At 32.2% G+C, this 27049-nt stretch overlaps 1 protein-coding gene across 6 annotated transcripts in view; it reads right to left on the bottom strand.

The window, feature by feature from the left end:
- Window positions 1-5490: 5490 nt before the first annotated feature.
- LOC134686706 (vasorin-like) overlaps window positions 5491-27049 on the bottom strand; it is a 39733-nt gene continuing 18174 nt past the window's right edge. For 3 of the 6 annotated variants that reach the window (XM_063546396.1, XM_063546394.1, XM_063546395.1), the window contains 5 exons: window positions 20784-20855; window positions 20014-20085; window positions 14281-14426; window positions 12605-12712; window positions 5491-6388 (listed from right to left, as the gene is read on the bottom strand). In XM_063546396.1, the coding sequence (XP_063402466.1) occupies window positions 6120-6388; window positions 12605-12712; window positions 14281-14426; window positions 20014-20085; window positions 20784-20855 (667 nt within the window). In that variant the 3' untranslated portion in view covers window positions 5491-6119. Of the gene's footprint in view, window positions 6389-11529; window positions 11627-12604; window positions 12713-14280; window positions 14427-20013; window positions 20086-20783; window positions 20856-27049 lie in introns of all 6 variants that reach the window. The other 3 variants (XM_063546398.1, XM_063546397.1, XR_010101644.1) reach the window with 3 other exon arrangements.

Here is a 27049-nt window from a genome sequence, read left to right as displayed (position 1 = left end):
AGAAAAAATTCAAACTTCTAACCGCTGACATTTGTACTCAAATTGTATATGCTGTTGTCAATCATCAAATAGAATGAACAGAGCATATCTTTTAGTCAACGGGAAAACTAGTAGTGGTTTGAATGTACAACCTTTACAGTCAGAGAGTCCAAACGTGATAAGATCAGTAGTAGGGGTATAATTTCAATAAAGAATCAATTAGTTGTAGAAGTTATACATTTATTATATGTCCAAAACAAATCAATTAATATTATCATTATAGGTAGTAAAATTATATACATGGTGAGAAAAACTACAATAAAAAAACAAAATTTGAACTGATTACAGTTGCTTATTTATATACATTTAAACTCTCATCTAGTTATTATGTAATTACACGATATATCAAGTTCAACGTAAATACACTGATCGAAAGTCACGCATAACACACCAACACATAAATGCAATAGCATCACTTACTACATAATTATAAAAGAACATACAAAATTATGTGAAACTAGTAACAGTATTTTTCGGACTGGTAAATAAACTCATCAAAGATACACATTGTGACTTGTATTACAGTATTATTCGGACTATAGGGGTTTCTATATTGCATTGACATTCAAGGTTGATATACATTCTACATTGGAAATGTGATGTCGGTTTTTTGAACTACGTATGGTTTTTATTGTCTTGTTGCTACCTTCAATTTAACAGAAACATTTGAAATATGAAGTTATGCATTAAGCACCTGAAGTCAAGATTGAAATATGAAAATATATATATTAATAAGCATTAAGATAACATGTTTATAGAAATAAGGAGATATAGAATGAGTGCCATTTAGACAAATTGCTATCCAGGTCACAATGTGGAAACTAGTATAGGTCAAATTACGTCTTTCAACATAGAGCCTTGGCTTACACCGAACAGCAATCACTAAGAAAACAAAAACGAGATATAATTATGAACGACAGGTTGCTGACTGAGGGCAGATGCAAAAAAAAATCAATTAGCGGGTTTAAACGTTTAAACAAGCGCCAACCTTAACTAACCTTAAACAGGCGTACAACATTACAACGCAAACGAACACACTATAACATATTAATTGAAATGGCTTAACTCGATAAGTTAAAGGGAAGAACAAAAAATTTGCGAAAGCAAATTTGTAGATCTAACATTGTTGGGTTCATGTTTAGACGAGTTATATATACATATATATATATATATATAAGTGCCTATAAATAGCAGCACATGACATACAAATCTATGGGAGTGTGGATTAATCAGTACATAGATTAATTCAATTACACAAATAAAATTATAGATTGCCTAACAATGTAATTTTAACACACTATTTAATATGTAAATATAAGAATGTTTAAAACATTTACAAAATGATGAAAATAAACGCAATATTTCGCTAGACCAACTAGCTTTATCAAGCGTGCATCTATCCAGGTGAAATCGGATGTAGATGATAAGAAACTTTTGCAGCTCAATGTATATGTTGAACTTAGCTGCCTTGAAAATAAGAAAAAATTTTAAGAAAATTTTGCAGCTCAATGTCTATGTTGAATTTGGATTGAGCTGCCTTAAAAATAAAAAAATAAATAAATTTTTGCAGCTCCATGTATATGTTGCTCTTAGATTTAGCTGCCTTAAAAATACATAATTGGAAGTTGAAATTAGCAACGTCCATTGGCCGATATTACGGGATAAAAAGGACGATGCTTTGTTTTTAAATTATTCTTTATCTTTCCTGTATCTTTTCTCGTCTTTTTCGTTAAGACCATCAGGTTCTAAAGTGTGGAGTTGGTGGATCCAAAAGTTTTCTCTTCTCCTTCTCGCCGTGGTGTCCCACTCGGTGTTGACTTCTATAATTTGGAAAGTGACATTTTCAAAAGGATGTTTCGTAGAACGAAGATGTCTTGTGAGAGGACAGTTTTTGTTGGTTTTGTACGATGAACGATGGTTATTAAGCCGAATATTAAATTTGTCCATTGTTTCTCCCACATACTGAATGCCACAAGTGTCACATGTTAATATATAAATTGAGTTCTCCGTTTTGCAGTTGGAATTTGAGTAGATGGTATAATTTTGTTTAGTAACGGAGCTGATGAAAGAACTGCTTGTATTGGCAGCTTTACAACGCAAACAATTCCTTCGACCACATTGTTTGTAGCAACCGGGCGATGGAGTAGGCTGCTTTACTAATACAGAAGTCACTAATTTGTCACGGATGTTTTTAGGTCTTCTGAAGGCCATGACTGGTGGTGATGAAAATACCTTTTTTAGATTTAAATCATTTTCTATAATTTTCCAATGCTTCTGAACAATGGATGACACATTTTTAAAATCAGGATGGTAAGTGAGTACAAGGGGTGTTCTGTTAGCTGCTTTATTCTTATCTTTGTACTCAAGAAGTTCTTGGCGACTAGTTTTGTTTGCTCTTTCGAAAGCGCTATCAATGATGTTGTTATTGTATTATTGTGACAAATGGACAGATTCACAAGAACATCTTAATGAATTTCTAGAACACTGTAACTCTTTCCACCATTCAATAAAATTTACATCTGAATTCTCTATGGAGAAAATTAACTTCCTCGATACTACGAGTTACATCAAGAACGGAACCATTATAACGGACCTTCATACCAAACAAACGGACAAACATCAATTCCTTTCTCCAAAAAGTTGCCATCCTAAACATTGCTCCCGTGGTATCCCATTCAGCCAGGCATTACGAATCAAGAGAATATGCTCTAATGAAAATACGAAAGATGCTAGACTTGGACAACTTCGTAAACATCTAGTTGTTCGAGGATACAATAACAACATCATTGATAGCGCTTTCGAAAGAGCAAACAAAACTAGTCGCCAAGAACTTCTTGAGTACAAAGATAAGAATAAAGCAGCTAACAGAACACCCCTTGTACTCACTTACCATCCTGATTTTAAAAATGTGTCATCCATTGTTCAGAAGCATTGGAAAATTATAGAAAATGATTTAAATCTAAAAAAGGTATTTTCATCACCACCAGTCATGGCCTTCAGAAGACCTAAAAACATCCGTGACAAATTAGTGACTTCTGTATTAGTAAAGCAGCCTACTCCATCGCCCGGTTGCTACAAACAATGTGGTCGAAGGAATTGTTTGTGTTGTAAAGCTGCCAATACAAGCAGTTCTTTCATCAGCTCCGTTACTAAACAAAATTATACCATCTACTCAAATTCCAACTGCAAAACGGAGAACTCAATTTATATATTAACATGTGACACTTGTGGCATTCAGTATGTGGGAGAAACAATGGACAAATTTAATATTCGGCTTAATAACCATCGTTCATCGTACAAAACCAACAAAAACTGTCCTCTCACAAGACATCTTCGTTCTACGAAACATCCTTTTGAAAATGTCACTTTCCAAATTATAGAAGTCAACACCGAGTGGGACACCACGGCGAGAAGGAGAAGAGAAAACTTTTGGATCCACCAACTCCACACTTTAGAACCTGATGGTCTTAACGAAAAAGACGAGAAAAGATACAGGAAAGATAAAGAATAATTTAAAAACAAAGCATCGTCCTTTTTATCCCGTAATATCGGCCAATGGACGTTGCTAATTTCAACTTCCAATTATGTATTTTTAAGGCAGCTAAATCTAAGAGCAACATATACATGGAGCTGCAAAAATTTATTTATTTTTTTATTTTTAAGGCAGCTCAATCCAAATTCAACATAGACATTGAGCTGCAAAATTTTCTTAAATTTTTTTCTTATTTTCAAGGCAGCTAAGTTCAACATATACATTGAGCTGCAAAAGTTTCTTATCATCTACATCCGATTTCACCTGGATAGATGCACGCTTGATAAAGCTAGTTGGTCTAGCGAAATATTGCGTTTATTTTCATCATTTTGTAAATGTTTTAAACATTCTTATATTTACATATTAAATAGTGTGTTAAAATTACATTGTTAGGCAATCTATATATATATATATATATATATATATAAGCCTCAAATATATGTCCGGCCTCAAATCTATGTCCTTTCCGCTAATCTATGTCCATTTTAATATTGCGTCATAGACGTTCCAAATCTATGTCCTTTATTGTCTCAAATCTATGTCCAATATTGTTTCACATCTATGTCCTTTATTTACTCAAATCTATTGCCATTTTTGGCTTAAATCTATGTCCTTTCATCGACGTAAAACATAACAAAACGTTATCAAGTAAACAATGAAAAGTTAACAATTACAGGTGTAAGAACGGCCTTCAACACGGAGCATTAACTCAAACCAAACAAACATTGTACAAGTGGTTTATATGACAAAAGCAAGGTTAACATTACATAGTAAGACCGTGCTTGAAACAATATCATAAATACCAGCTAAATAATTTAGCCGGATTTTCTTAAACGTATACTTTACTTCGGCTCTTGCACATACATGATGAACACATACCAACTTAATATTAAATTATGGTAAATTACTTAATAAAATAAAAAACCTATAAGGCCGAATTTATTAGACAGGCATAAACTTGCGCATTTTAAATTAACACAGATTTGAGACCATATCTTTTTCATAACGGACACAGATTTGCGAATGATGTCGCGATTGAAAATCGGACACAGATTTGAGGGCGAATCATTTTTTTTACATAGATTAGCAATTGACGTCTCGATTGGGCATAGATTTGAAAAACGGACACAGATTTGAGGTCGTACACAGATCTGATGTTTACATATATATATATACTGTGGGTTCATTTATTTTCGTGGGTACAAATTTTCGTGGATTAAAGAAAACTCGCATGTTCGTGGATATTTTATTTCGTGGTTTTGCCGAAGTCTGCATACAAGCCTATTGAAAATTTGTTATTCGTTGAAAATTTAATTTCGTGGTTAGACTCCTTCCACGAAAGCCACGAAAATTGGTATCCAACGAATAATAATGAATCCACAGTATACACGAGTCTAAATTGAAAACTACGTTCAAACCTATGATTGCGTTGGATAAAAACCGCAACTATTATAGGTGTGCATGTAAAACAAATTTCGTTGTAGAAGGGTCTAAAAACAGCACAAACAACATTTTCCAAAAGACCAAAAGTGAAAAAGTATATTCAAACAAAACGCATTCGACTAACAGGTCGAACAACTGATGTTCTTTAACCCTGCTGACTGCCATTGGCGATTGCCAAATAAAATTGATCACAAGATGTAACAAAATGGACCTTAATTTAAATTTAATACTAAACAGAAATTGTTTTCAACTTGTGGCCAAGATGTTATGCCACAAACATACGGTGTGAATATTTTTTAGTACACCAGATCCGAATTTCGACAATAAATGTCTCTTCAGTGATGTTATGGATCGAAACGGTATTTGGAAGGCCATATAAAAAGTACCCTCATTTTTAGATAAGACTCTTGAATTTTAAGAGTCAATATAGGATGAACGGATCATATAAACCGGAGGGAAAATATGATACAAGCCCAAACGAGTCTAAATATATTTATACGACTGAACGAATACATTTGATCTATAATACAATGGCAATACAGTATTTAAATCCAGTATGCAAAACAAAAAGATAAACAAAACCTTGGACAAAATGGCATCAAATAAAATAATGTACATAGCTTATAATATGTCATATCGGAGAGTGTTTTTACAATTTCTTCATGAACTATTCAAATATTTTACATTTCTGTTTAAAAAAATCTTACTTATTGAAATTCAACCTTGACATGCCTTAAGTAAACACATATCGTACTGATTTTGACATGATTGATCTGTCTTTTCGATGTGTTTCTCATCATTTTGTCCGGAGCAGGTTTTATGATTTGATCGTTTTTTACTGCCGATTGGTTCCTCTATAACTTCAAAATAGTGTATACTGGTACAGTTTGCAAATTGTTTTCAAACTGTTGATTTGACCGTAGAGGTTGATATAAATTGGTATATGCTTTGTTCTCTTCTCTTCTTCGGAATTCTTGTTAACGTTCAAGGGCTGCTGCAAATGAGGCATCAATGATTGATATTGGTTCAGATAGACATCGGTCGGGAGTCGAATTCTATCAGACGAAACATTTGAGTTGTCGTTATTAAACATATGTATTGACAATCAACTTAAATCTGGCATCTCAAGTTCGTCAATTTCGGCATCATCTTGACCATTTCCCCTGGATGTCGCAATGTTGGGGCTCATTTGAGCGTCTCTTTCAACCTCAGTTCCGTTATTTATATTTATAAATTGATTTCGTCCCGATTTTTTATTTATTTGTGCGCTTTGATATTTTTTGCCTACATGAAAAGAAGCTATACTGCAGCTGAGAATGAGAAAAAAGCAAACTCCACACGATATATAAACGATATTTTGAGTTTGTTGTATACCTACAAAACAGTAACAATGTTAAATAATACAATTTGACTAACATCGATAGTTTACTGGGCAACTTTTAATTCATTACTGACGTGGCCAAAGGTCACAATTCTCCCCTAGGAGGGTCATGGGTCAGATCCAATCAAATCTGTGACTTACAAAAAGAAATATGCGTACCATTGGCTATTAAACCCATTGATTAGTAATATGTTGAATATGTATATGAATATAGTGCAGCAAAGCTATGTTCTTACCTTCCAATTCTCATGCATTACTGTCAAGTTCAATTTTTTTATTCATTATAAATCGTAAATTGATCCAATCAATATAAAGGTTGATAAATGTATCTATTTTGTCAACCTAGGGTAGAGGTTAGTATTTTATATTTAGAGTCCAAATAATTTCTTGAAATTATACAAAATTTAAAAATAACCCCTAATGGACAGGTTGAATGTTGATAACTTGCAAAGGCATATGTTATAAGTATATATATGACATATGACATGAGACAGATACATACATAGAGTATGTGGCGAGGTTAAACATGTTAGCGGGATCCCAACCCTCCCCCTAACCTTGGGCAGTACAACATAAGAACGAACTATATAAAGCAGTTGAACAAGGCTTAACTGACCAGATTGATAAAAACACAAATACTACAAATACTACAAATACAAGTATACGTGGCAGGGTGCATCAAAACAAAATCAATTGTTTATCCCAACAAAATGACACTAAGTACAGATCTGAGAGTACTCGCAGTTACTGACGGCTAGTTCAAAGCCACTAATTATATATAAATATACTAAATAAATAAATGATTTGGAAAATACGTTGAAGGTATAAAAAGTCTTGAGAATTCCGAATGTAATAAGGTTCTATCCGGGCACTCTGGTTCTTAACCCTGGTTCCATCTGGGTTGTTTGGTTCTGAACCTTGGTTCTTTGGTTCAAAACCATGGTAACTGGTTCAACATCCGGGTTGTTTGGTTATAGCAACCCGAATTCCTGGTTCCATCTGGGTTCTTTTCTAGATTATTCTAATGTTCCCGTTGAACTTGAAGAAGATAACCACAAGTATCCGAATACAAAGGTAAAGTAGGTCAAAGACGCTAAAATTGTTTTATAACATTAAACATTTCAGGATCGACGGTAAAAGAAGCTGTAAGGTATTTATTTTCTCATTCTAATGATTAGGAAACTAGATAAAAATAAAGCATCGCTTAGATTTTAAAAATGAATCGAAATGGTACATTATATCGAACATTGTTTTGTTTAATTCAGCCGTTCTGTTTTATTTATTTCCGTTAATATTTATACATTTTAAACAACAAAATTTGAGACCTGTCGTTCAATTAGCCAACGATATATGCATCTAGCCACTTCACCAGTTGACGACTTGCATATATATTTAAATGCACATTTAAAGTTCGAATGCATTGTATTAAATAGCTGCTTTGTAATAATGTCAGATTTGACGGAATCTTAAAAGTCATATAAAAAGAAAGTGATGATCAATTTAATTTTAATTGAAAAAAAAAGTTATAAATATAACACAAATGTATATGTACAATAATGGAAAAGGTATAAAAAGGGCCGTTTTTGGCCCCCCTTTTTCCAGAATTTTTAAACTTTAAAGTTGAAACCCCTCACGTGTATGTGTAATGAACTTCAGTATCTGTTCGTCCCTGTCAAATTTGATACTACTTGTGAAATTAAGGCATGCATAATAATCATTATAGGCTAAAAAGAATCAAATCAAAATGGAGATTGAATATTTTTATAATAAAATTGTGTGTATGTGTGTTAATGACAGTGCTGGTGGAATGCGTAGCACCAGCACACTAGTCAGAACTTCTGTGTTGGTACCACAGAAAAGGGGCATAAACTGCGGAGTTACTCTAGTCCGTTCGTCCCAAACGTCAAAAAAAAGGTTCCGTTGTTTTAACTTTAGTTGCCTCAACCAAATACTACAAAACTTATACACAAAATAATAAGAAGATGTGTCATGAGTGCCAATGAGAACACTCCACAAAAGACTAAATGACACAGAAATTAACAGCTATAAGTCACCCTACGGCCTTCGACAATGAGCAAAGTCCGTACCGCATAGTCAGTTATAAAAAGCACCGAGAAAAGAAACGGACAAATTATGTACAAAAAATGAACAAAAACAAATATGTTGCACATAAATAAACCACAATTCATGAATTAGAGTCTCCTGATTTGTGACAGGTACATACAAACAGAATGCGGCGGATTAAACATGCTAGCAGTATCCCCGCCCTTCACCTCATGTGGCATGAGCGCCAATGAAGAACTCTCAACAAGAGACCAGGTAACACAGAAATTAAAACCTAAATGTCACCATACGGTCTTCAACAATGAGCAAATAGGTATAGAAGATGTTGTATGAGTGCCAATGAGACAAATCTCTATCCAAATAACATTTTATAAAAGTAAACCATTATAGGTCAATTTACGGCTTTCATACGGAGCCTTGGCTTTCATCGAACCACAAGCTATAAAGGACCCCAAAACTACTAGTGTAAAACAATTCAATCGAGAAAACCAACGGTCTAATCTAAATAAAAAAACGAGTAACGAGAAAAACGTATAAATTACACAAACAAACGATAACTACTCATCAGATTCCTGACTTAGGACAGATGCAAACATTTGCAGCTGGATGAAACAATATTATATCATCACAACATAGAAAAAAACACGATAAAACGAAATTCAAACGAGGAAAGAAATGGACAAATGTATAGGCCACTGACTTGCGACAGGCACATGCATACTAAATAGGGCGGGGTTGAACATGTTAACGTGGTCTTCACCATCTCCCTAACCTGGGACAATGGTTATTTCCACATACAAAAAAAATGAATTTAAAATTTGGTAGCGTCACTTTTACCGTTCAAGAGTTATCATGTTCCTTTAAAAACATAGAAAATGCTGAATTTGCGTTTTCATTTTTTTTTTAATAAGTTTGACTCATTCAAATTTTTGAACCTTATACGTAATGCTTATTACCCCATAACACAGTTCTATTAAGTTCGATATTGGGTGGTGTTTCTGTTCAAGAGTTATAAGATATAAGAAGTTGGTACTAGTACTAATGATTCAAATATCAACACGTAGACTAAAGATAGGAAAGATGCTAAATCTGTTGTTTCTGTTCTTTAACTTTAGTTTGCCTCAACCAAATGTTTTGAAACTTATACACAATGCTTATATAAATGGTCACTTAACAGTCAAAATTACGTGAATCTTGTTTCTATATGTGGAGTTTACTTGTGTTTTCTTTTCACAAGCAGGGGTATCTGTGGCCCATAGACATATTGTACATTTATTTCAGTAAACGGTTTATTTACTTCCTTTGGATTCTACTTCTATTAGAATTAACTTGCATATATTTTAGGATTGCGGTGCAGTTTGATAACAGACAGTGACCAGCATAAAACAGTGTTTCACTAGATTGAGCTCTTTGTCTAAGTGTACTTTAAAGGTTCTTCGCACTGAGTTCAGTTTATTGATATGCGTATACATTCATGTGATTTTTAAGATGCTTAAACAGACTATCCATATCAACATGTCCATCATATGAAATCCAAGGTAAAATGATTGAACCATTTTGAATTATCAATCTAACACAACTTGCAGTACATTGTGCTACTAGAGCAGTAAATATTCTTTCTAATTTTCACGGAAATTAAAAGATTTAGTTTTCATTTGATCAAAACATTCTTCATATCAAAAATTGAGAATGGAAATGAAATGTGTTTAAGAGACAGTAACATGACAAAAAAGCAAAAAGCAGTCAAAGGTCACCAATGGGTTTTAACAAAGTGAGAAAATCCCTCACCCGGCGGCGGACTTCAGATGGCCCCTTAACAAAATGTGTACAAGTTCATACTCCAATACATAAAATCGATCTTACAATTAAAAATATACAAATATATCTAAATATTTAATATAGATATAAAGATATGGGATATGAGTGCAATCAGACGATTCTCCATATACTTCAAACAAAATATACAAGTTGTACAATGACGGCAAATGTCAAGATCATATAAAGTTTCTCGTGCCACAAGACTCGCCATTTTATGACAATACATCTTCATTCTACATATTCAGAAGCAAGGTCAATTTAGAATTATACTTTAGGTCAGGGTAATATACAAAGGAACACACTGTATCATGATGACACACCCACAGTGCATAGGTCAAGAGTCAAAAAGTCAAAGTCTGGTCAGAAGTTCCATGCCAAAAAAACAAAAGCAGTCCTGCACGAAAGTTCATTACGTACCAATGTATCATGGCATGATGCACTACACATGCCGAATACAGAAAACATGGGTTAGGGACAGAAACAGAAGACATGTATCTGAACTCAATGGAACAGTACTTGTATTTCTGGTCACTATATGCACGTTTCTTCAACATAGAACATAAACTCTCGCAACAATTCAAAGTTAAAACCGTCTTTTACAAAAGTTTACGCAGAATTTTTTCCAACGATTACTTTGCCACCGTTAATTGAAAATCGGATCGTGCAGTTATGTCAATAAACTAAAACGGTAAATAAGACATTAAAACACTTAAGGTGGTATGGGAGTCTAAAATAAAAATGATAGAATTTGTTTGTACTTTGCCAAAACGTGGTATCTTATTAATATATCTTGAAAGAAAAACATAAAAATGATAGGTCACCGCACATTTTCTCAAGCTACAGGACGCGACAAAATGAGACATTTTGTAAGATTTATATAGGAAAAAACACCATTTTGTGGTTTACAACTAAACAAAATGATAGAATTGTTAAATACTTAAGGAAAAGATAGCTTTCAGACAATGCGTTGAGAATCTCAAAAGAAAAGATAGGGTCACCGTGAGTTTTTTCCAGTTAAAATACAAAATAGGAAAATTCCATGTAGAATCCTTTAGAAAATGCACTATTTTAGAGTTACATCCCCTTAAATAGTAATTTAAAAACAAATAAAAAACAAACAAAAATAATCAATTTTTGCAAAAATATTAGTATTTATAAGTAACATTCTTATGAATTGGTTCTTTTAAATGAAAATTCCAATTAAATATCTGCATTCCTGCATCAAATTTTGCTAACTTGATTAATTTCTAACCTTACCATGTGATATCACTATGGTTAACTGATGGAAACACTTGATGCAATCATGAAATCGAATATTTGCAATAGTACGACGAGAACAATACAAGAAACTGAAAGAGTAAGAAACAAATGAAAGTAATTACATAAAAAGTATACATACGAACTTTTTATCACAATGCACAAACTATGAACCGTAGTTTTCATTCATTTTATTCATTTAAAATGTACGCTCACGTTAAACAATGGAAATTAACGCTGTATATTTATATAAACGATCAATCTTGTAACTTATAAACAAATCATACATCTAAGACTAAACTGTCACTCAAAGTTTCAAGCAATTCATTTTACTTTATAGAAACATAAAAAACATGAATATCAAGTTAGATAAAAGTAAAAATATAAGAAGACAATTTGCGCAAAAGACCAAAGGTCCTATACTACAGGTTATCGTATTGACCATATTATCTATCCTTTAGTGTGTATTTAGTTTTACATCTAGATTTGTAAAATATAACAAAAAATAACAAATAAACTGAACAACATTGTATAATCTGATAATGTTAATTCAAAAAGGACGAATTCGGAAAAACTGATATTAAAATCAAACGATATTGATCAACGGATCAAATAAAAAGAAAGTCATATTCCTGACTTGGTACTTGAGATTTCCGCAGACAGTAGTGTTAGTTCTATTTTTATATCTTGTTAAACCTCATACTACTAAGATTGCGATATATATTTTGAAACAAGTCATTTCATACGCAATTGATGACAATTTTAATTTTTTTGAACGGCTTGCAGTATTGTGAATAGCTGCTTGCCACTGTCAGCAGTATCAGCAGTATATAATTTCTAATAAACATGATCATCATAGTGGTTTACTTCTTAAATTGTGATTTGTCGCATTGGCACTCACACCACATCTTCCTCTATCTATGATAACAAACTTATATCTGTTTTTTTTATATATATACTGTTTTTATTATTTATCAACGTTGGATTAAATTATCTTTTATCGTGTGTTCCATTTTTCGTAATGAGTATATATTCCTCTTACTCGTTAATTACACAAGGATCGGTCTTACCTGTAGTACTCTTCGTTGTACTGGCTTGATTACCTGTAATGCTCTCAGTTGTACTTTCTGGGTTATCTTTTCCAGCAGAAGATGGAAATGCTTCTGTCGTTATTGTTTCTGACAAAAAATGTAAAATTCAAAGTTTTATACCAAGACCAAACCATAAATGTGTTAATAGTAACTAATAACAACATATTGACGGCAAAAATAAGTTAAATGCACCTAATGACAACCACAACAAATACCAATTTCAGTAAAATTGTAACTTCAAAATATTTTTACAGAAGAACATCAAATTAAAAATTGTTGGTGCTGAGTAGTAGTTTAAACTGCTGCTGGACTCTTCTCTGAATGGTTCGAAATTTAAAAGAAAATTAAACCTAACGCGAGTATAACTAGAACATATTCAAGTGAATCATAAAGAATAGGAAGTCCATTCTTTCATCAATTTATTTGTTTTACTTATATATCTTTGTTCAAGGCAAGAACATTGACCTTTGTTTATATCCTCAATCTTCACCGTATAATAAGACGCATACTTTAACTCATTGTTTAGTTTTGGTCTGATGTTGCTCCCAACAGGAGAGCTATTACTAAGGAGACACTACAACGGTTTTTATTAAACAGAACACACCAAAGAAAACAATAGAAAAAGCAAGGGCAAACCAACAAAATAACAAAACATAACAAGCACAACTCTTTGGACAGGCTACATGCAGCAGTTAATTTTCATCATATGTCATCCGTTGGGTTTCTCTTGCCACAGGATGGATATGTATCCATTCTGTTGGTAACTAACAACACCACGTTGATAATTCGTTATTGTTGAACTGTAGATAATGCCTATGTTCATAGTAATAGCCTTTTAGGCAAAAAAAAAATGTCTTCAGACCTGTAATTATGTGGTAACAATTTAATGTTGTCTGCTCTATAGTCGGTTTGTTGTCACTTTGACACATTCCCCGTTTCCTTTCTCAATTTTAACAATGGCAATTTTAACAATGGTACAAAAAATTCCAGTTCTTTCCTGTTACCAAAGTGAATCAATTTTGAAAAGTTTCTAATGGGAATAGGGAATAAGTTTAAGACACTATTTGTGGTTTACTAGTATATCCTGCAATAGTTCATCAAATGCCAATTATCGATTTTAGCATTTGCAATAAAATAGGTTTATAAATATACTAAAATATAGTCAGATATGTCGGTAACATGAAAGAATCTTGAATAACAGGACAACGGTAACAGGACAGAGTTGGTAACAGAAAGGCTGTTTACTTAATTTAGATATTCTTTGAATGATCTAATTTTAAGAAAATAACAGGGGACACCATGGTTTTTTGGGGGATTTGAACATTTAAATCATAATATTTTATAATTAGAAGAAATATTAAAAAGAATGTTTAATTGGGTGCAGTTGGTGCATTATATACTCTACTTAATACTTAAACTTAAAATTTTCAAAAAAGATGCCTGAAAAAACAAATAATTGCTGGTGAAAGGTGGGACATGGAAATTATACTTTTTCAGATATTGTCTCATATATAAACAAAGATAATCTTTAAGTTCATGTACATTGTTAATGTCTCTAGCATTGTTTGAGAGGGGAATTCATGTTGATTACTTTTTTATTCAACAGGGACATTATTTTTGTTTCTTTATTTCAAAGATTGTCTGCATTATATTACCTTTGCAGTTATTGAAGTTGTGATAAATTAAGGGCCTGCCATCGCACGATGCACCGCCAACAAATACACGCTTAGTAGTAAGCAAAAAAGCCTTAAACTTTTTTAATTCGCATTTGGAACAGTCCAGAGTATTTTCTTCTAAGTACCTGTTATAAAATAAAAATTGAGGTAATTTTAAAGCAAAAAAAGCAATCGTTCATTTATGCCATATAAACAGTAAAACAAAATGTCATTTTGATTACTATATCGACTGTTAAATTATTACTTAGTGTTGTTTGCTTTTTTTTTATTTTCCCTTGCCTTTGTGCAAAATCCCTTCCGATGTGCATAACTATGTTAATTTGTAATTAATTTTATTTAACGTTAAAGTAGTTTCGGTAACTGAAAGTACTCTTAATAGTTTGAGTCTTTTTTCTTTTGTTAGTTTTTTGTTTCTTGTAAATCTTAGAAGTCAATCCATTTTGCAGTTTGGTCCCATTTTTACACAACTGTTTATCGGGGGAATGCTTACTGAATTTTAAAATGCGTCATAGTATACAAGTAGCATTCAAAGATATACACTTGTGATCAGGTAGCTGACTATGAGGTATGGGATTTGTTCATTGTTGAAGACCGTGTGGTGACCTATACATGTAAGTGTAAAATTTCTGTGTTATTTGGAATCTTGTAAAGGGTTTCTTATTGGCAATCATATCGCATCGTTTTTTTATATACATGGGGTAAGCTTAAATAAGTTGAAATTCATTCTTTCTTGGGTTTTTTTTTGGGGGGGGGGACGTGGGGTATAAAATATTCATATATATTTTGTTTTGTTAATCTACTGGTTCCAACATATGTTCTCTATGAAACAGCAAATACGGAACCTTCAATTCAAATTTTAATTTTCTCAAGCCTAAGCTTTGACATATCGTTATGCGTAAAATATATTTCATTGTATTAATTTTTTGGTAAACTAGAATAACATGAACAGAGTTTAAATCCTGTTCCGTGTTTTGTAACGTCTAAAAACGGAAATATTTCACAGCTTTTTTTAGAAAAACTTTCGATTATTATCACTGTTTTATTTCAAACGCAGATGATTCAATAGAGCAACTTTTTGATTTGCTGTCCCCAGCTACTTTATATTTTCTAGATAAAATAAAGTGTAATAGCATAGATTAAGTACAAAGACAAGAAATCACGATACACACCAATGTTGACAAAAAGTCTATTGTGACTGTAAAACATTTGTTAAAAGACAAGTTTAGATTTGAATTCATATATCTTCTTCACGGTAGGTTCTTTGTTTTTTATCAAAGAATTTAATTCTTTAAATAAAATTGTTATGCACTGGCTATTACTGTATTGACCCTCTTATAAATTCTCGAATTTATAACAGGGCCAATACAGAAACTGTCAGTTAATAACATTATCTTATCAATTCAACATACATATACTACCAAAATTTACCAAAAAGAACTTACGTTAACTTAATTTTAGATAAACAACAGTAGTTGTATTTTCTAGATTCAGACAATTTATTGTGTAAAGGGAAACTCCATTCTTAAATTTACGACAAACGAGACGATTTTTCATTCCCAATTGTTAACTTTCCTTTTAAAACGGCGATGTTACGTTGACTTCATCATACGGTGTTTATATATCCCAACTCGTTCGTTATGCCCGTGTGAAGTGATGACATAGATTTAAACGAACGTAATCAATGCAATACTGTTCAATTATTTGGTCAGGGATTTCGTTCCATAAATAACTTAAAACTTTTACTAAATTCTTTCATAGATACACAGATTTGATTGGTAAATAGGGCTCTACCTGTAAAAAAACTTATTTAAAATGGTATTTCACATTCTAAATTTTACGGTAATATTGTACGAAAGGCGCGGAAATCACTATGTAATCCGTATATACTCATTGCACCTTTACACTTATTTATTAGTAAAGGTTATCTTACCAATGTTGCAATAAGATCTTTGAATATATTCTGCATTGGCACATATATCGATTTTGTCATCAGCATATAAAACATAACTCAATTTATATTCTTTTCAAACGGGATGTAAAAAGATACACACACGTTCATATTATCTATACAGAGGTTAGCTCCCAACTATCCTAGTGCCTGTCGATACATTTATTTTTGACATTGCACAAGTTATTTCTTCTGTGACTGTTCACGACCTTAAAATACTAAATCCCTGGGATGTGTTTTAGTTGATTTAAGTCTCTGATGCATGATTTTGTTTTATTATTAACTGTTTTGGCTTCTTACTAGCTGTCAGTAACTGCGAGTGCTCTCGAATCGTACGTTCTTGTTAATTTGACCTATTGATACTATTTGTAATGCTTTTGTGTTATATAATAGATATAGGAAGATGTGGTGTGAGTGCCAATGAGACAACTCTCCATCCAAATAACAATTTAAAAAGTAAACCATTATAAGTACGGCCTTCAACACGGAGCCTTGGCTCACACCGAACAACAAGCTATAAAGGGCCCCAAAATGTAAACTTATAGCTGGTATTTATACTAGCTTTGATAATTGTTTGTAATTGCTGTCAATGTTCAATTCTTTGTACTATGAACATCAAATTATTTCCTCTCTCCTTTTATACTGTATATACATCACAAAAAAATGTCTTCGTGTTCCTAAACAATATATTATAAAGAGACAAGAAGAATTATACTTAATAACAAAATTATTTTCTCTTACCTGTCTAAAATTTTGATAATGCAAATGCCGTAAAAATGATGCTTTTCTGGAACTGTTTAGCATTTCACAGCGGTATAATACATTTGTACTTATAATTTAATCATTCATCCCTTATTTTTATTTACTTTGTATTCGCATTGTATTATAGATCAAATTTATTCGTTCAGTGTATGTTCATTTGTGTTACTACTTCTTTTGATTGAGTTAAGCTATTCGAAATGCTATTTTATAGTGTTTCTTTCTATTTTGTGATGTAACACTATTGTTTGAAATAAGGGTAAAAGTTTGGTACCTTTCAAACATTTAAACCCGCTGCCATTGTTTGCACCTGTCCTAAGTCTGGAATCAGATGTTCAGTAGTTGTCATTTGTAAATATGGTTCATAAGTGTTTCTCGTTTCTCGTGTTTTTTTATACATAGATTAGACCATTGGTTTTCCCGTTTGAATGGTTTTACACTAGTATTTATTTGGCACCCTTCATAGCCTGCTGTTCGGTGTGAGCCAATGCTCCGTGGTAAAGACCGTACCTTGGCTTATAATGGTTTACTTTTATAAATTGTGACTTGGATGGAGAATTGTCTCATTGGCACTCATACCACATCTTCCAATATCTATGTAATGTTATTTTCATTTTTCAAAAGAACAAAAGTAGTATATTTTGCACATTATACATACAAAATTCAAATATTCATATCACGGAAAATTGAAAAAAAGTGGCGAAAACTATCTGAAAAAGACAAAATATATTTGTCTAAGGGTCATTTTAAGTAGTCCCCAGTTAACAACATGGTCATCAAACGATACAAGATACCTGTTTTAAAGAGGCACTAGCTACGAGATATATAAAAAATCTAGTTTGATTTTTTTTTCTGTTCAATCAATAATGAAAGTGAAATAGTGAAATAACAATTCGCTTTTAGCAGCCAAAAAGTTTAAATTTTGTCAAATTACGCTTTGAAACAGTGATAATTAGTAATTCACTTGCAAGTGAATGAGTCAACCTCTTTAATCCGTATTCATGTGAACTTCAATTTATCCCCTAGCTAGAGATTGACAACGCATGCATTGTACGTGTACTGGTTACATTTGTATTTAAAGAAAAAGAATGTCAACAATGAAAGTGAAACTACGGTAAATCATTTGATTACTAATTCGATGCACATCAAATTATTCTTATACGGTTAAAAACAATGAGATACATCTATTTTTAATCTATAAAATAAAATCAAACAGACCTATAAAAATCCAATTGCACGTGTTGGTTTAATCTATTCATATCTTTATTTATGTTTACATCGCTTTTATGGTCATCTAAGGTCAAATCGATAGGTTATTAGATGGCGTCTGGATTAAAATACATACCAAACGAACCTATATATTATCTACCCTATGCTCTGTAAACTGTTTATTTTAGACTTTTGATAGTTTGGATAAATGTTTTACATTGTTATAAATCAAATATGATAATTTGAGTCAAATCGGTGACCATGAATTTGACAGCTAGTGCCCCTTTAACAAAATTCAGATAACGTGAGGTTTACAACGAAATCAAATTACCTGCATAAGTCTAGAAAAATTAACTTGGCAGTAGCTGTCCAATTCATGTTCACCGAATTGACAAAAATTCTCATACATTTGAACTTGTTTATTAACAATGTAAAACATTTATCCAAATTCTAAAAAGTCTAAAATCAACAGTTTACAAAACATGGGCATAATAAAATGTAGCTTCGCTTCGTGTTTATTTTAGTCTAGACGCCTTCTAAATACTGTCGATTTGACCTCCCAAGTACCAGCGATGCCCAAATAAGCGATATAAACATAAATACAGATATAAACAGATAGCGGAACTCATGGAATTAGATTCTCCTAGGTCTATTTAATTTCATTTATAGATTGAAAGTACATGTTTATCGTCATTTTTACCTGTATAAGAATGATTTTTTTAGGATCGAATCACTTATTCATATGATTTACCTTTGTTTCACTTAAAATCGCCAAACACGCACATAATTCATGCGACATCTATCTATAGCGAAGGGGTTAAAATGAAGTTAACATGAATACGGATTAAATGAGGTCGAATCATTCACTTGCAAGTGAATAATTCATCATAAAGCTTAATTTGATAAACATGGATAAACACTGGCTGCTAAAAGCGAATTATTATGCCGCTATTTCACTTTCATTATAGTTGATTGGCACACAATTAATTACCAAACGAATGTCGACAATTTGTTGATAAAGACTACCTACAAATTCAACAAATATATTGTCAACAAGAACCTCCAGTATCCTGATCACTTGTTTTTATGTGTAGCATGTATTATCCTTTTGTTCACTATCAACAAAATATACTTTGTGGTATCCCAAAGTAATAAACTTGTAGCGTATGACACCATTTATTATGTTGAAAAAAAATGTAGACTATTTCATTTATGCAATTTTTGTCACATTAGGGATGGTGTATACAGGGTTCAAAAATCAAAAGTTTGAATAGAATAATTTTCAGAGAAAGGTGAAAATATTTAAAATTATCCAGAAATTCCTTATAGTTTTAAGGTAAGCGTCTCCTGCTTGATTGAGTCAAAAGCCGTGCTTATTCACAATCAATTCAAAAATAGAGTCAAACGGAAAAGATACAGATAAGACGATAATTTTAATATTTATATATTCCCCATGTAAATAGGGATACGGATACATTTAATGTGCTGAATGTGTCATAAATGAAATACATGATTGACGGCTTCATTACAAGTTACATCTATATGAATACAAAACGATTTATATCTTAGTTAAGGTTTCAAAGTGAGCGCGATACTTATTTATTATAAAACAAATTTCATCAATTTGTAAGGAAGTTTAAATTTACTTTTCACAAAGCTAAACGCAATTGGTTTAGATATCAACGTTCACATAATTTACATTCACATGAACAATTTAGTATTAGTAGTGTATATGTGTATGATACAAAAGCAAACCAGTTGCACTTGGTCATATAAACATGTATGTATATACTTACAAATGTGTTAAAGCCGACAATCCGTCGAATGAGTGTCCATCTATTATGGTAATGTTATTGCCGTGTATATACCTACAAAGAACATTTCAAATTCTTTGTTGCATAACATTTATCTGGAGAAATAATAGGCAGCTGGTAGTGGCGTAAGTCCAGTTTGTTAGAAATCTGGTTTAAAACTTAACACATTGTAATTTATGAATATGTAAACACAAAGATTTATCTGTTTGACGGTATTATGCAATAGCTGGACAATTTTCAGTCAATGCAAGTGGTGGCATGCATTGAGAATATCTGACAATTACCTGCCATTTATATTTGCATAAGTTCTCCTGTGAAGTCCATTTAAACTCTTATGCGAATATGACAATGGATGCAAAAGAACAGATCCAATACAGAAAAGACAATTATTTCAGTTTATCAAATAACATGCCGCTTGTTAATCGAGACACATATACATAAAGTGTGCTTATTGGATTGGTGTCATGTGTCAACGACATACATGATTGACTGCTTAATAACATGTTTCATTTCTATGAATATACAATGATTTACATTTTGCGTAAAGTTCCAAAGTAAACGTGCTACTAAATTATTATAACAAACATTTCTGTAGTAGGTAGAGAAATTAAATTTCACTTTCCAAAAATCTAAACAAATGGCCATAGATATACCTTTCACAACATATTCATTCGCATGAGTAATTTATCATTAAGAGTGCTACTTACAGAAGCAAACAAGTAGCACATGGTCAAATGTATATATGTACTTACAAATGTGTTAGAGCCGATAATCCGTCAAATGAGTGTTCATTTATCCGGGTAATTTTATTGTCGTTAATATACCTACAAAGAACAGTTTAAAATTTTATTTTTGCATACCATTTATTTGTAGAAATCATAAGCAATTGGAAGTGGCGTAGTTAATGATACACTTATCCGGGAATTACATTTAGTTGCAACTTGTTTTAACTAATACCGAAATACTAATCATAGCTGTCGTGTTTTGTATGTCTTTCATGTATAAGTTACTCCTGAAAAAAAAACTTCAAATAGAAACCAGCTCTTGTTCGTGCTATTTTCGACGACCTTTATCAAGATGAAAATTTTAACATTATTTTATTATATCTTTCTATAAAAAAATGTCCACACTCACAGAAATAAAAAAAAAAAAAAGGTATGTACTAATTATTTCTGGCCAGTCTTTTTATAGATAAAATGTTCATCATCATAGTGCATGTAGTATGCCGAAACATTTGAGCATATTATAGTAAATTTGGAATAAAGAAGGTTACTCATGTCAAAATAATCAAATCTAAATGATTAAAGATAAATTAGAAACATTTAGATAACTTTTATCCTGCAATTGTGTGTCTAACTATACATATACAGCCCTACAGATATCGCTATGCTGTATCTGTATACTATACTTAAAAGCTCCAACCACTGCCGGACTACGTTTTTGTATTGCTGTTGACGAGTGTTGTTTGAACCTGCGTGACCTCCGAATGTGTATTGACGTATTGTTTGACCTTGTGCGAATAAACGATTACTTTTATACGTTCGGTTTGTTTTCAAACATTTCTTTAGAACAATAAGAATTAAACCAATTTTCTGATAATAGACAAACATGAACAACAGTATTTTCTACGACGACAATCTCATCGATTGCAAAACTTGAATGTGAACATGTGTAGAAAAAGTAACCAAGTCAATTTTTGCATGCATGTTAAGTGACTGTCAAGTTCAGTTCATTATTATGAAGCGTAGGACAACTCGTACACTTCTGTTTCAAATCGGCAAATAAAAATAAAAAGATAAACAGACAAATAATAGTACAGAACACCGCTATAAACGTACAATGACACCGCTTTATCAGTACAGAATATAACAGAAAAAGGATTAATAGTAAATATTTTTTTTATGTACGGCTGACTAAGTTTATAAAGTGAAAGATAGAATCACCAGATACCAATTTGATTTGAATCGTCTTCAAATAAAAAAAGATATATTTACGATAAAATAAATATTAGTTGAAAAATCTTACTTTTTGTTAAGGGACTTACTAGCTAGTTGGTTTGATGACTGAGTTAAACAGAAACATATTCGAAAATATTCTTTATAACGGGGCACATCATTTCAATCTGGAGTCTATATTAAGGTATATAAACTCATCATTAACGGATGTTTTACTTACCATCACGATGTTGTTTACTATAATGGAATGTTTATTTCAAAAATGTTTATAAACTAGCTTCAATTGTCGTGCATTGGTCGTATACATGTATGTACTGCATTGTTTTCAATTTGCACAACTTTTACCATCGATTTTAAAACAGCAAAAATCTGTCATGGATTAAGAAATTACAAAACTTGACATAGACTAGGATATTAAAAAATCTGCCAAAGAATTAGAATGGCATGACGTCACATTCGACATAGATTGGGACTTAAAATCATCTGCCATAGATTTGGAATGGCATTTTAAAATAACACAATAATTGAATGTATAAGTACACAACCACGACATATATATCAAAGAAATACCAAAAAGCATATTATCAAACGAAAGACTATAATACGAGAATCATCATAGAACAATGACGGGATGTACAAGTACCGATCCACGTCATATGCATATCAATAAAAAAAAAAAAAACAGCAAAAGTAGTATTCATAAAGTATAATAAAAGATCTAGATAGTATAACACATTATTGAGATGTTAAACATCGTCAGTACCCAGAACTTAACTTCAAGACTACCGTGTATTTTGTGAAGTTGATACGAAATATTTATCAACAAGGTCTTTGAATCTTCCGATGAACTTTTTTTAGAATAATATCGAGACGTTCTTTGGCATACCACTGGTCGTAGTTCTTTGGTTATTCATGCATAATTGTCATTTTGATTATTTTCTCTTATTATCTATTCCGATTGTAAATAGTTATCAAAGGTACCAGGATTATAATTTAGTACGCCAGCCGCGCGTTTCGTCTACATAAGACTCATCAGTAACGCTCATATCAAAATATTCATAAAGCCAAATATTTATAAAGCCAAACAAGTACGAAGTTGAAGTTGAAGTTGATATCGAACACTCGGATTTCATTTATACTGAGTTTTAAATATGCGTATTGATGTGTCTTATTTTCTACATTGGCTAGAGGTATAAAGGGAGTGGTGAGATGTCACAAAACATGTTTAACCCCGCATTACTTTTGCGATGGTCCCAAGTCAGGAACCTCTGGCCTGTATAAGTATTGTATGATTGTTAATTTTAGTTCATTTATATGTGATGGAGTTTAGTATGACGTTCATTTTTACTGACCTAGTACATATTTTTGTTAAGGTTTTCCATTCTTAGTTTCATAAAATTACTATCACTGTCTAACATCGTGTTTTAAACATTTAAACTTTCTCCCAAAGGTTATATAATGAAAACTAAATATACTGTGCGTTTCAAAAAAAAATATAACAAGTGTCAAGTAAATATTCTGTGCTCTAATATAAATCTTACGTACTATATAATTGCCCTGGTGGTAAAAAAAACCTGCCTTCCTGCAAATGCTTTGCAAAATCATCCATAATGTTAATTTATAAGGCATTAGTAGATGTAGCAGTCGGATGACCGTTCTGGAATATCCGTTTCACATTTGATATCGTGATATTTTCCTTATGTCGTTACTACAATTTCGTTCCTTTTGCACGAATGTGAACTACCGAATTAGACTATTTGCCTGATTTATTATATAAACTGATAATTGATTCATATCTAGGTTAACAAATTACCAGGATTTTGTGGGAGAAATAAATGTATAGAAAAGTTTACATTTTAAGCAAAGCTGATTGGGAAAGAAAACTCCATCATATTAAAGAACTTAACTTCGGAATCGGTAACAATCCATAGAGACAAAATCGCGCAATGTTTTAAAATAAAGCACCACGTATACCCATTGATGCCAAACAACCAAAAGAAAGTTTGACCCCGCCACATTATTTATGTATGTGCCTGTCCCAAGTCAGGAGCCTGTAATTCAGTGGTTGTCGTTTGTTTTAGTGTTGTTTTTCGTTCATTTTTTACATAAATAAGGCCGTTAGTTTTCTCGTTTGAATTGTTTTACATTGTCTTATCGGGGCCTTTTATAGCTGACTATGCGGTATATGCTTTGCTCATTGTTGAAAGCCGTACGGTGACCTATAATTGTTAATGTTTGTGTCATTTTGGTCTTTTGTGGATTGTTGTCTCATTGGCAATCATACCACATCTTCTTTTTTAATATGTAGACATTGTGGATATGCGATAGCTCATAGAAGAAATAGAAGATTTCTTGTATAAATATATTCCTTCAACAATTGATGTGTTCACAAGATTTGTTTGGTTGGGACTATTGTCTAATAAGAGCTTAAAAAAGTGGCTACTAAGCTTTGTGAGATAAACGCTGAATTTGAAGACCCAAACATATGACAAAGTGACCTTGATTCAGATATTAAATGATTTGTTACACGCCTCTGCAAATATATGAACATCAAATTGATTTACAGTTCAAGAAACCATCCACAAAGTCAGGAGAACATAGAAAGATCTCGTGGAACCTGGAAAAACAAAATTCGTTTTCATTTTATTAATTCACAATTCAGGAGCTACTGTGATTTGGTGACGAATCTCCCCAGTTTACAAAGTATTTAAGTTAACGTGGTTCACTCATTTTTAGGAATATCACCTTATATAGATATAGGAAGATGTAGTATGAGTGTAAATCAGACTACTCTCCATCCTGGACATAATTTGTAAAAGTCAACCATTATAGGTCAAAATTCGGTCTTCGGCACGGAGCCTTAGCTCAATCCGAACAGCAAGCTAAGGGGAGCTCGACAAAGTGACTAGTGTAAAACCATTCAAACTTGAAAACCAACGGTCTCATCTATTAAAAAAAAAACGAGAAACGAGAAACATTTATGAACCCCATCAAAAACGACAACCACTGAACATTCATTACAACCCAGTTACATATTGAAATGGTCTATATCCGTACTCGACTGTACTGATTTTTACTCGACCAGTCTTAACTGGTCTGAATTTCACTTGAGATTACTCCACCCCAGTCTGAACTGGTCTGAATTACACTTGACATTACTCGACTCCAGTCTTAAGCGTACTCGACTGTACTGATTTGTACTTGACCCTTATCTTTGACATTGAAAATAGTCTGAAGTATTACTCGACCAGTTTTGAACAGTGTAAACCCGTTCTGGACCTATTTGTTTTAGTCTTAACCCTACTTGACCAAAGGTTTGAACAAAACTCGACCTGTCTGAACCAAACTTCGCAAATTAACCTGTACTTGTTTTTAAATTTTAACTGTTCAAATAAATTTCTTTTTAACTGACATGACTACAATCACAATAAAACAAAGATATACATATATCCGTCGGATCACCAGCAGTGGTGGTGATACATGACTGTGTACATTATGTATATACAACTCGGCGTAACATCAACCAAACAAAGTTAGATCTGTAAATTTGCTTTCGTAAATTTTTTGTTCTTCTCTCGCGGGATTCGAACCCATGCTACTGAGATATCATATATATATACAGATCTTTACATCCTTTCACGATTCTCAGATTCAGAAATAGAGAAAGTTAAATCACTATCTTTTATAACATTTTTTTTTATTGAGAGTTTAGATAAACAAAAGATTTTAACCTACAAACTACATTTATACTGAGGGTAATAAAACCTTATTACGCTTCTTGTTTGGCATGTTTTTTTATCTTAATTTTCGAAAATATCTAAATAAAAGTACATAGGTTTCATGCTTCCATACAAAATCACTTAGATTGTTCAACCTTATATAAGAAATATATCTTTTATTATAATTTGGAATATATTATATGCAATATATATTAAATTAAAGAAAGAAGAAAGCAATTAAAAAAAAAAAAATTGTTTTTCCGATTAGTGTATAAATTATTACCGCCTGCTTGGAGCAAACTCATTAAACAGATCACACCTGGTCAGAGTATTAAATTCTAAATAACACTCATTCAAAATTGCAACATCCTGTACAACTTAAATAGCAAGGCTTTTTTGAAATTGCTACTGTAGATAAGTAATACACTAGTTTTAGCATATTAATCTATTGTCATAAAAATCATTATAGCTAATAAAATTTGTAGATTTAGCTAACAAAGTTGTAGATTTAGCTAACAAAGTCCTTATATTTGAATAAAGTAACATTCGGTTATAATGGAAAATTGTTTTAATTGCTTAACGTCGTCCAGTGACAAATATTTCATGCATATTCAGGACGAGAACAAGTTCACAAAAAATACAATAGGTCCTGTCATAATTGAGGACATTTGGGATGATGGTCGGGGAAATTTGGACTGCCACTGGAAAATGAAGGTGTATTGGATAGGGACAGAAATTTTGCCTTGCGACAAGCCAACGTCGGGACCTCAAAGAGTTGTTGCAAGGGTTATTAACGTGCAAAGAGCCTGGCACTGTCTTTTACACGAGACATCGGATTTAACGTCCCCATTCTGACCGGACATGACTGCGAACTTAATACATCCCGCACAGCCAACCGGACGCCCCACTTCGGAAAGCGTTTTACTGCCGGTCGGGAGAAGACCAAGTGATTATATTCCGTGTCCCCAGTCACCCTTGGTTGGTAATATTAACAAACCTGCACCCTTACCCGAAACAATAGTGTTACATCACAACATAAAAACACACACTATAGAATACTAATTGAAATGGCTTAACTCTATCAAAAGACATAAACAAAAAATGTCTAGTGAATATACATTGAATGAAGCAATTTGATATATAGTACACAGTGTAAATACAAAATCAATAAAATAATGGTTGAAATAATAAATAATTTCAGAAAGTCAACCATATCCTTGAACAAAATACCATACACATGGAATAACGATATAATTTTAAATGTTTATTGAGAATCAAACCAAATTTTGTGACACAAAAATGTAATTTCACAAAAACAAACAAAGACGAAAAACCTATTGAATT

Source organism: Mytilus trossulus, chromosome 10 (assembly GCF_036588685.1).
Source record: "Mytilus trossulus isolate FHL-02 chromosome 10, PNRI_Mtr1.1.1.hap1, whole genome shotgun sequence".
Taxonomy (NCBI): Eukaryota; Metazoa; Mollusca; class Bivalvia; order Mytilida; family Mytilidae; genus Mytilus; species Mytilus trossulus.
Note: the sequence above shows the minus strand (reverse complement) of the source record. Positions and strands in the feature narration are given on the sequence as shown.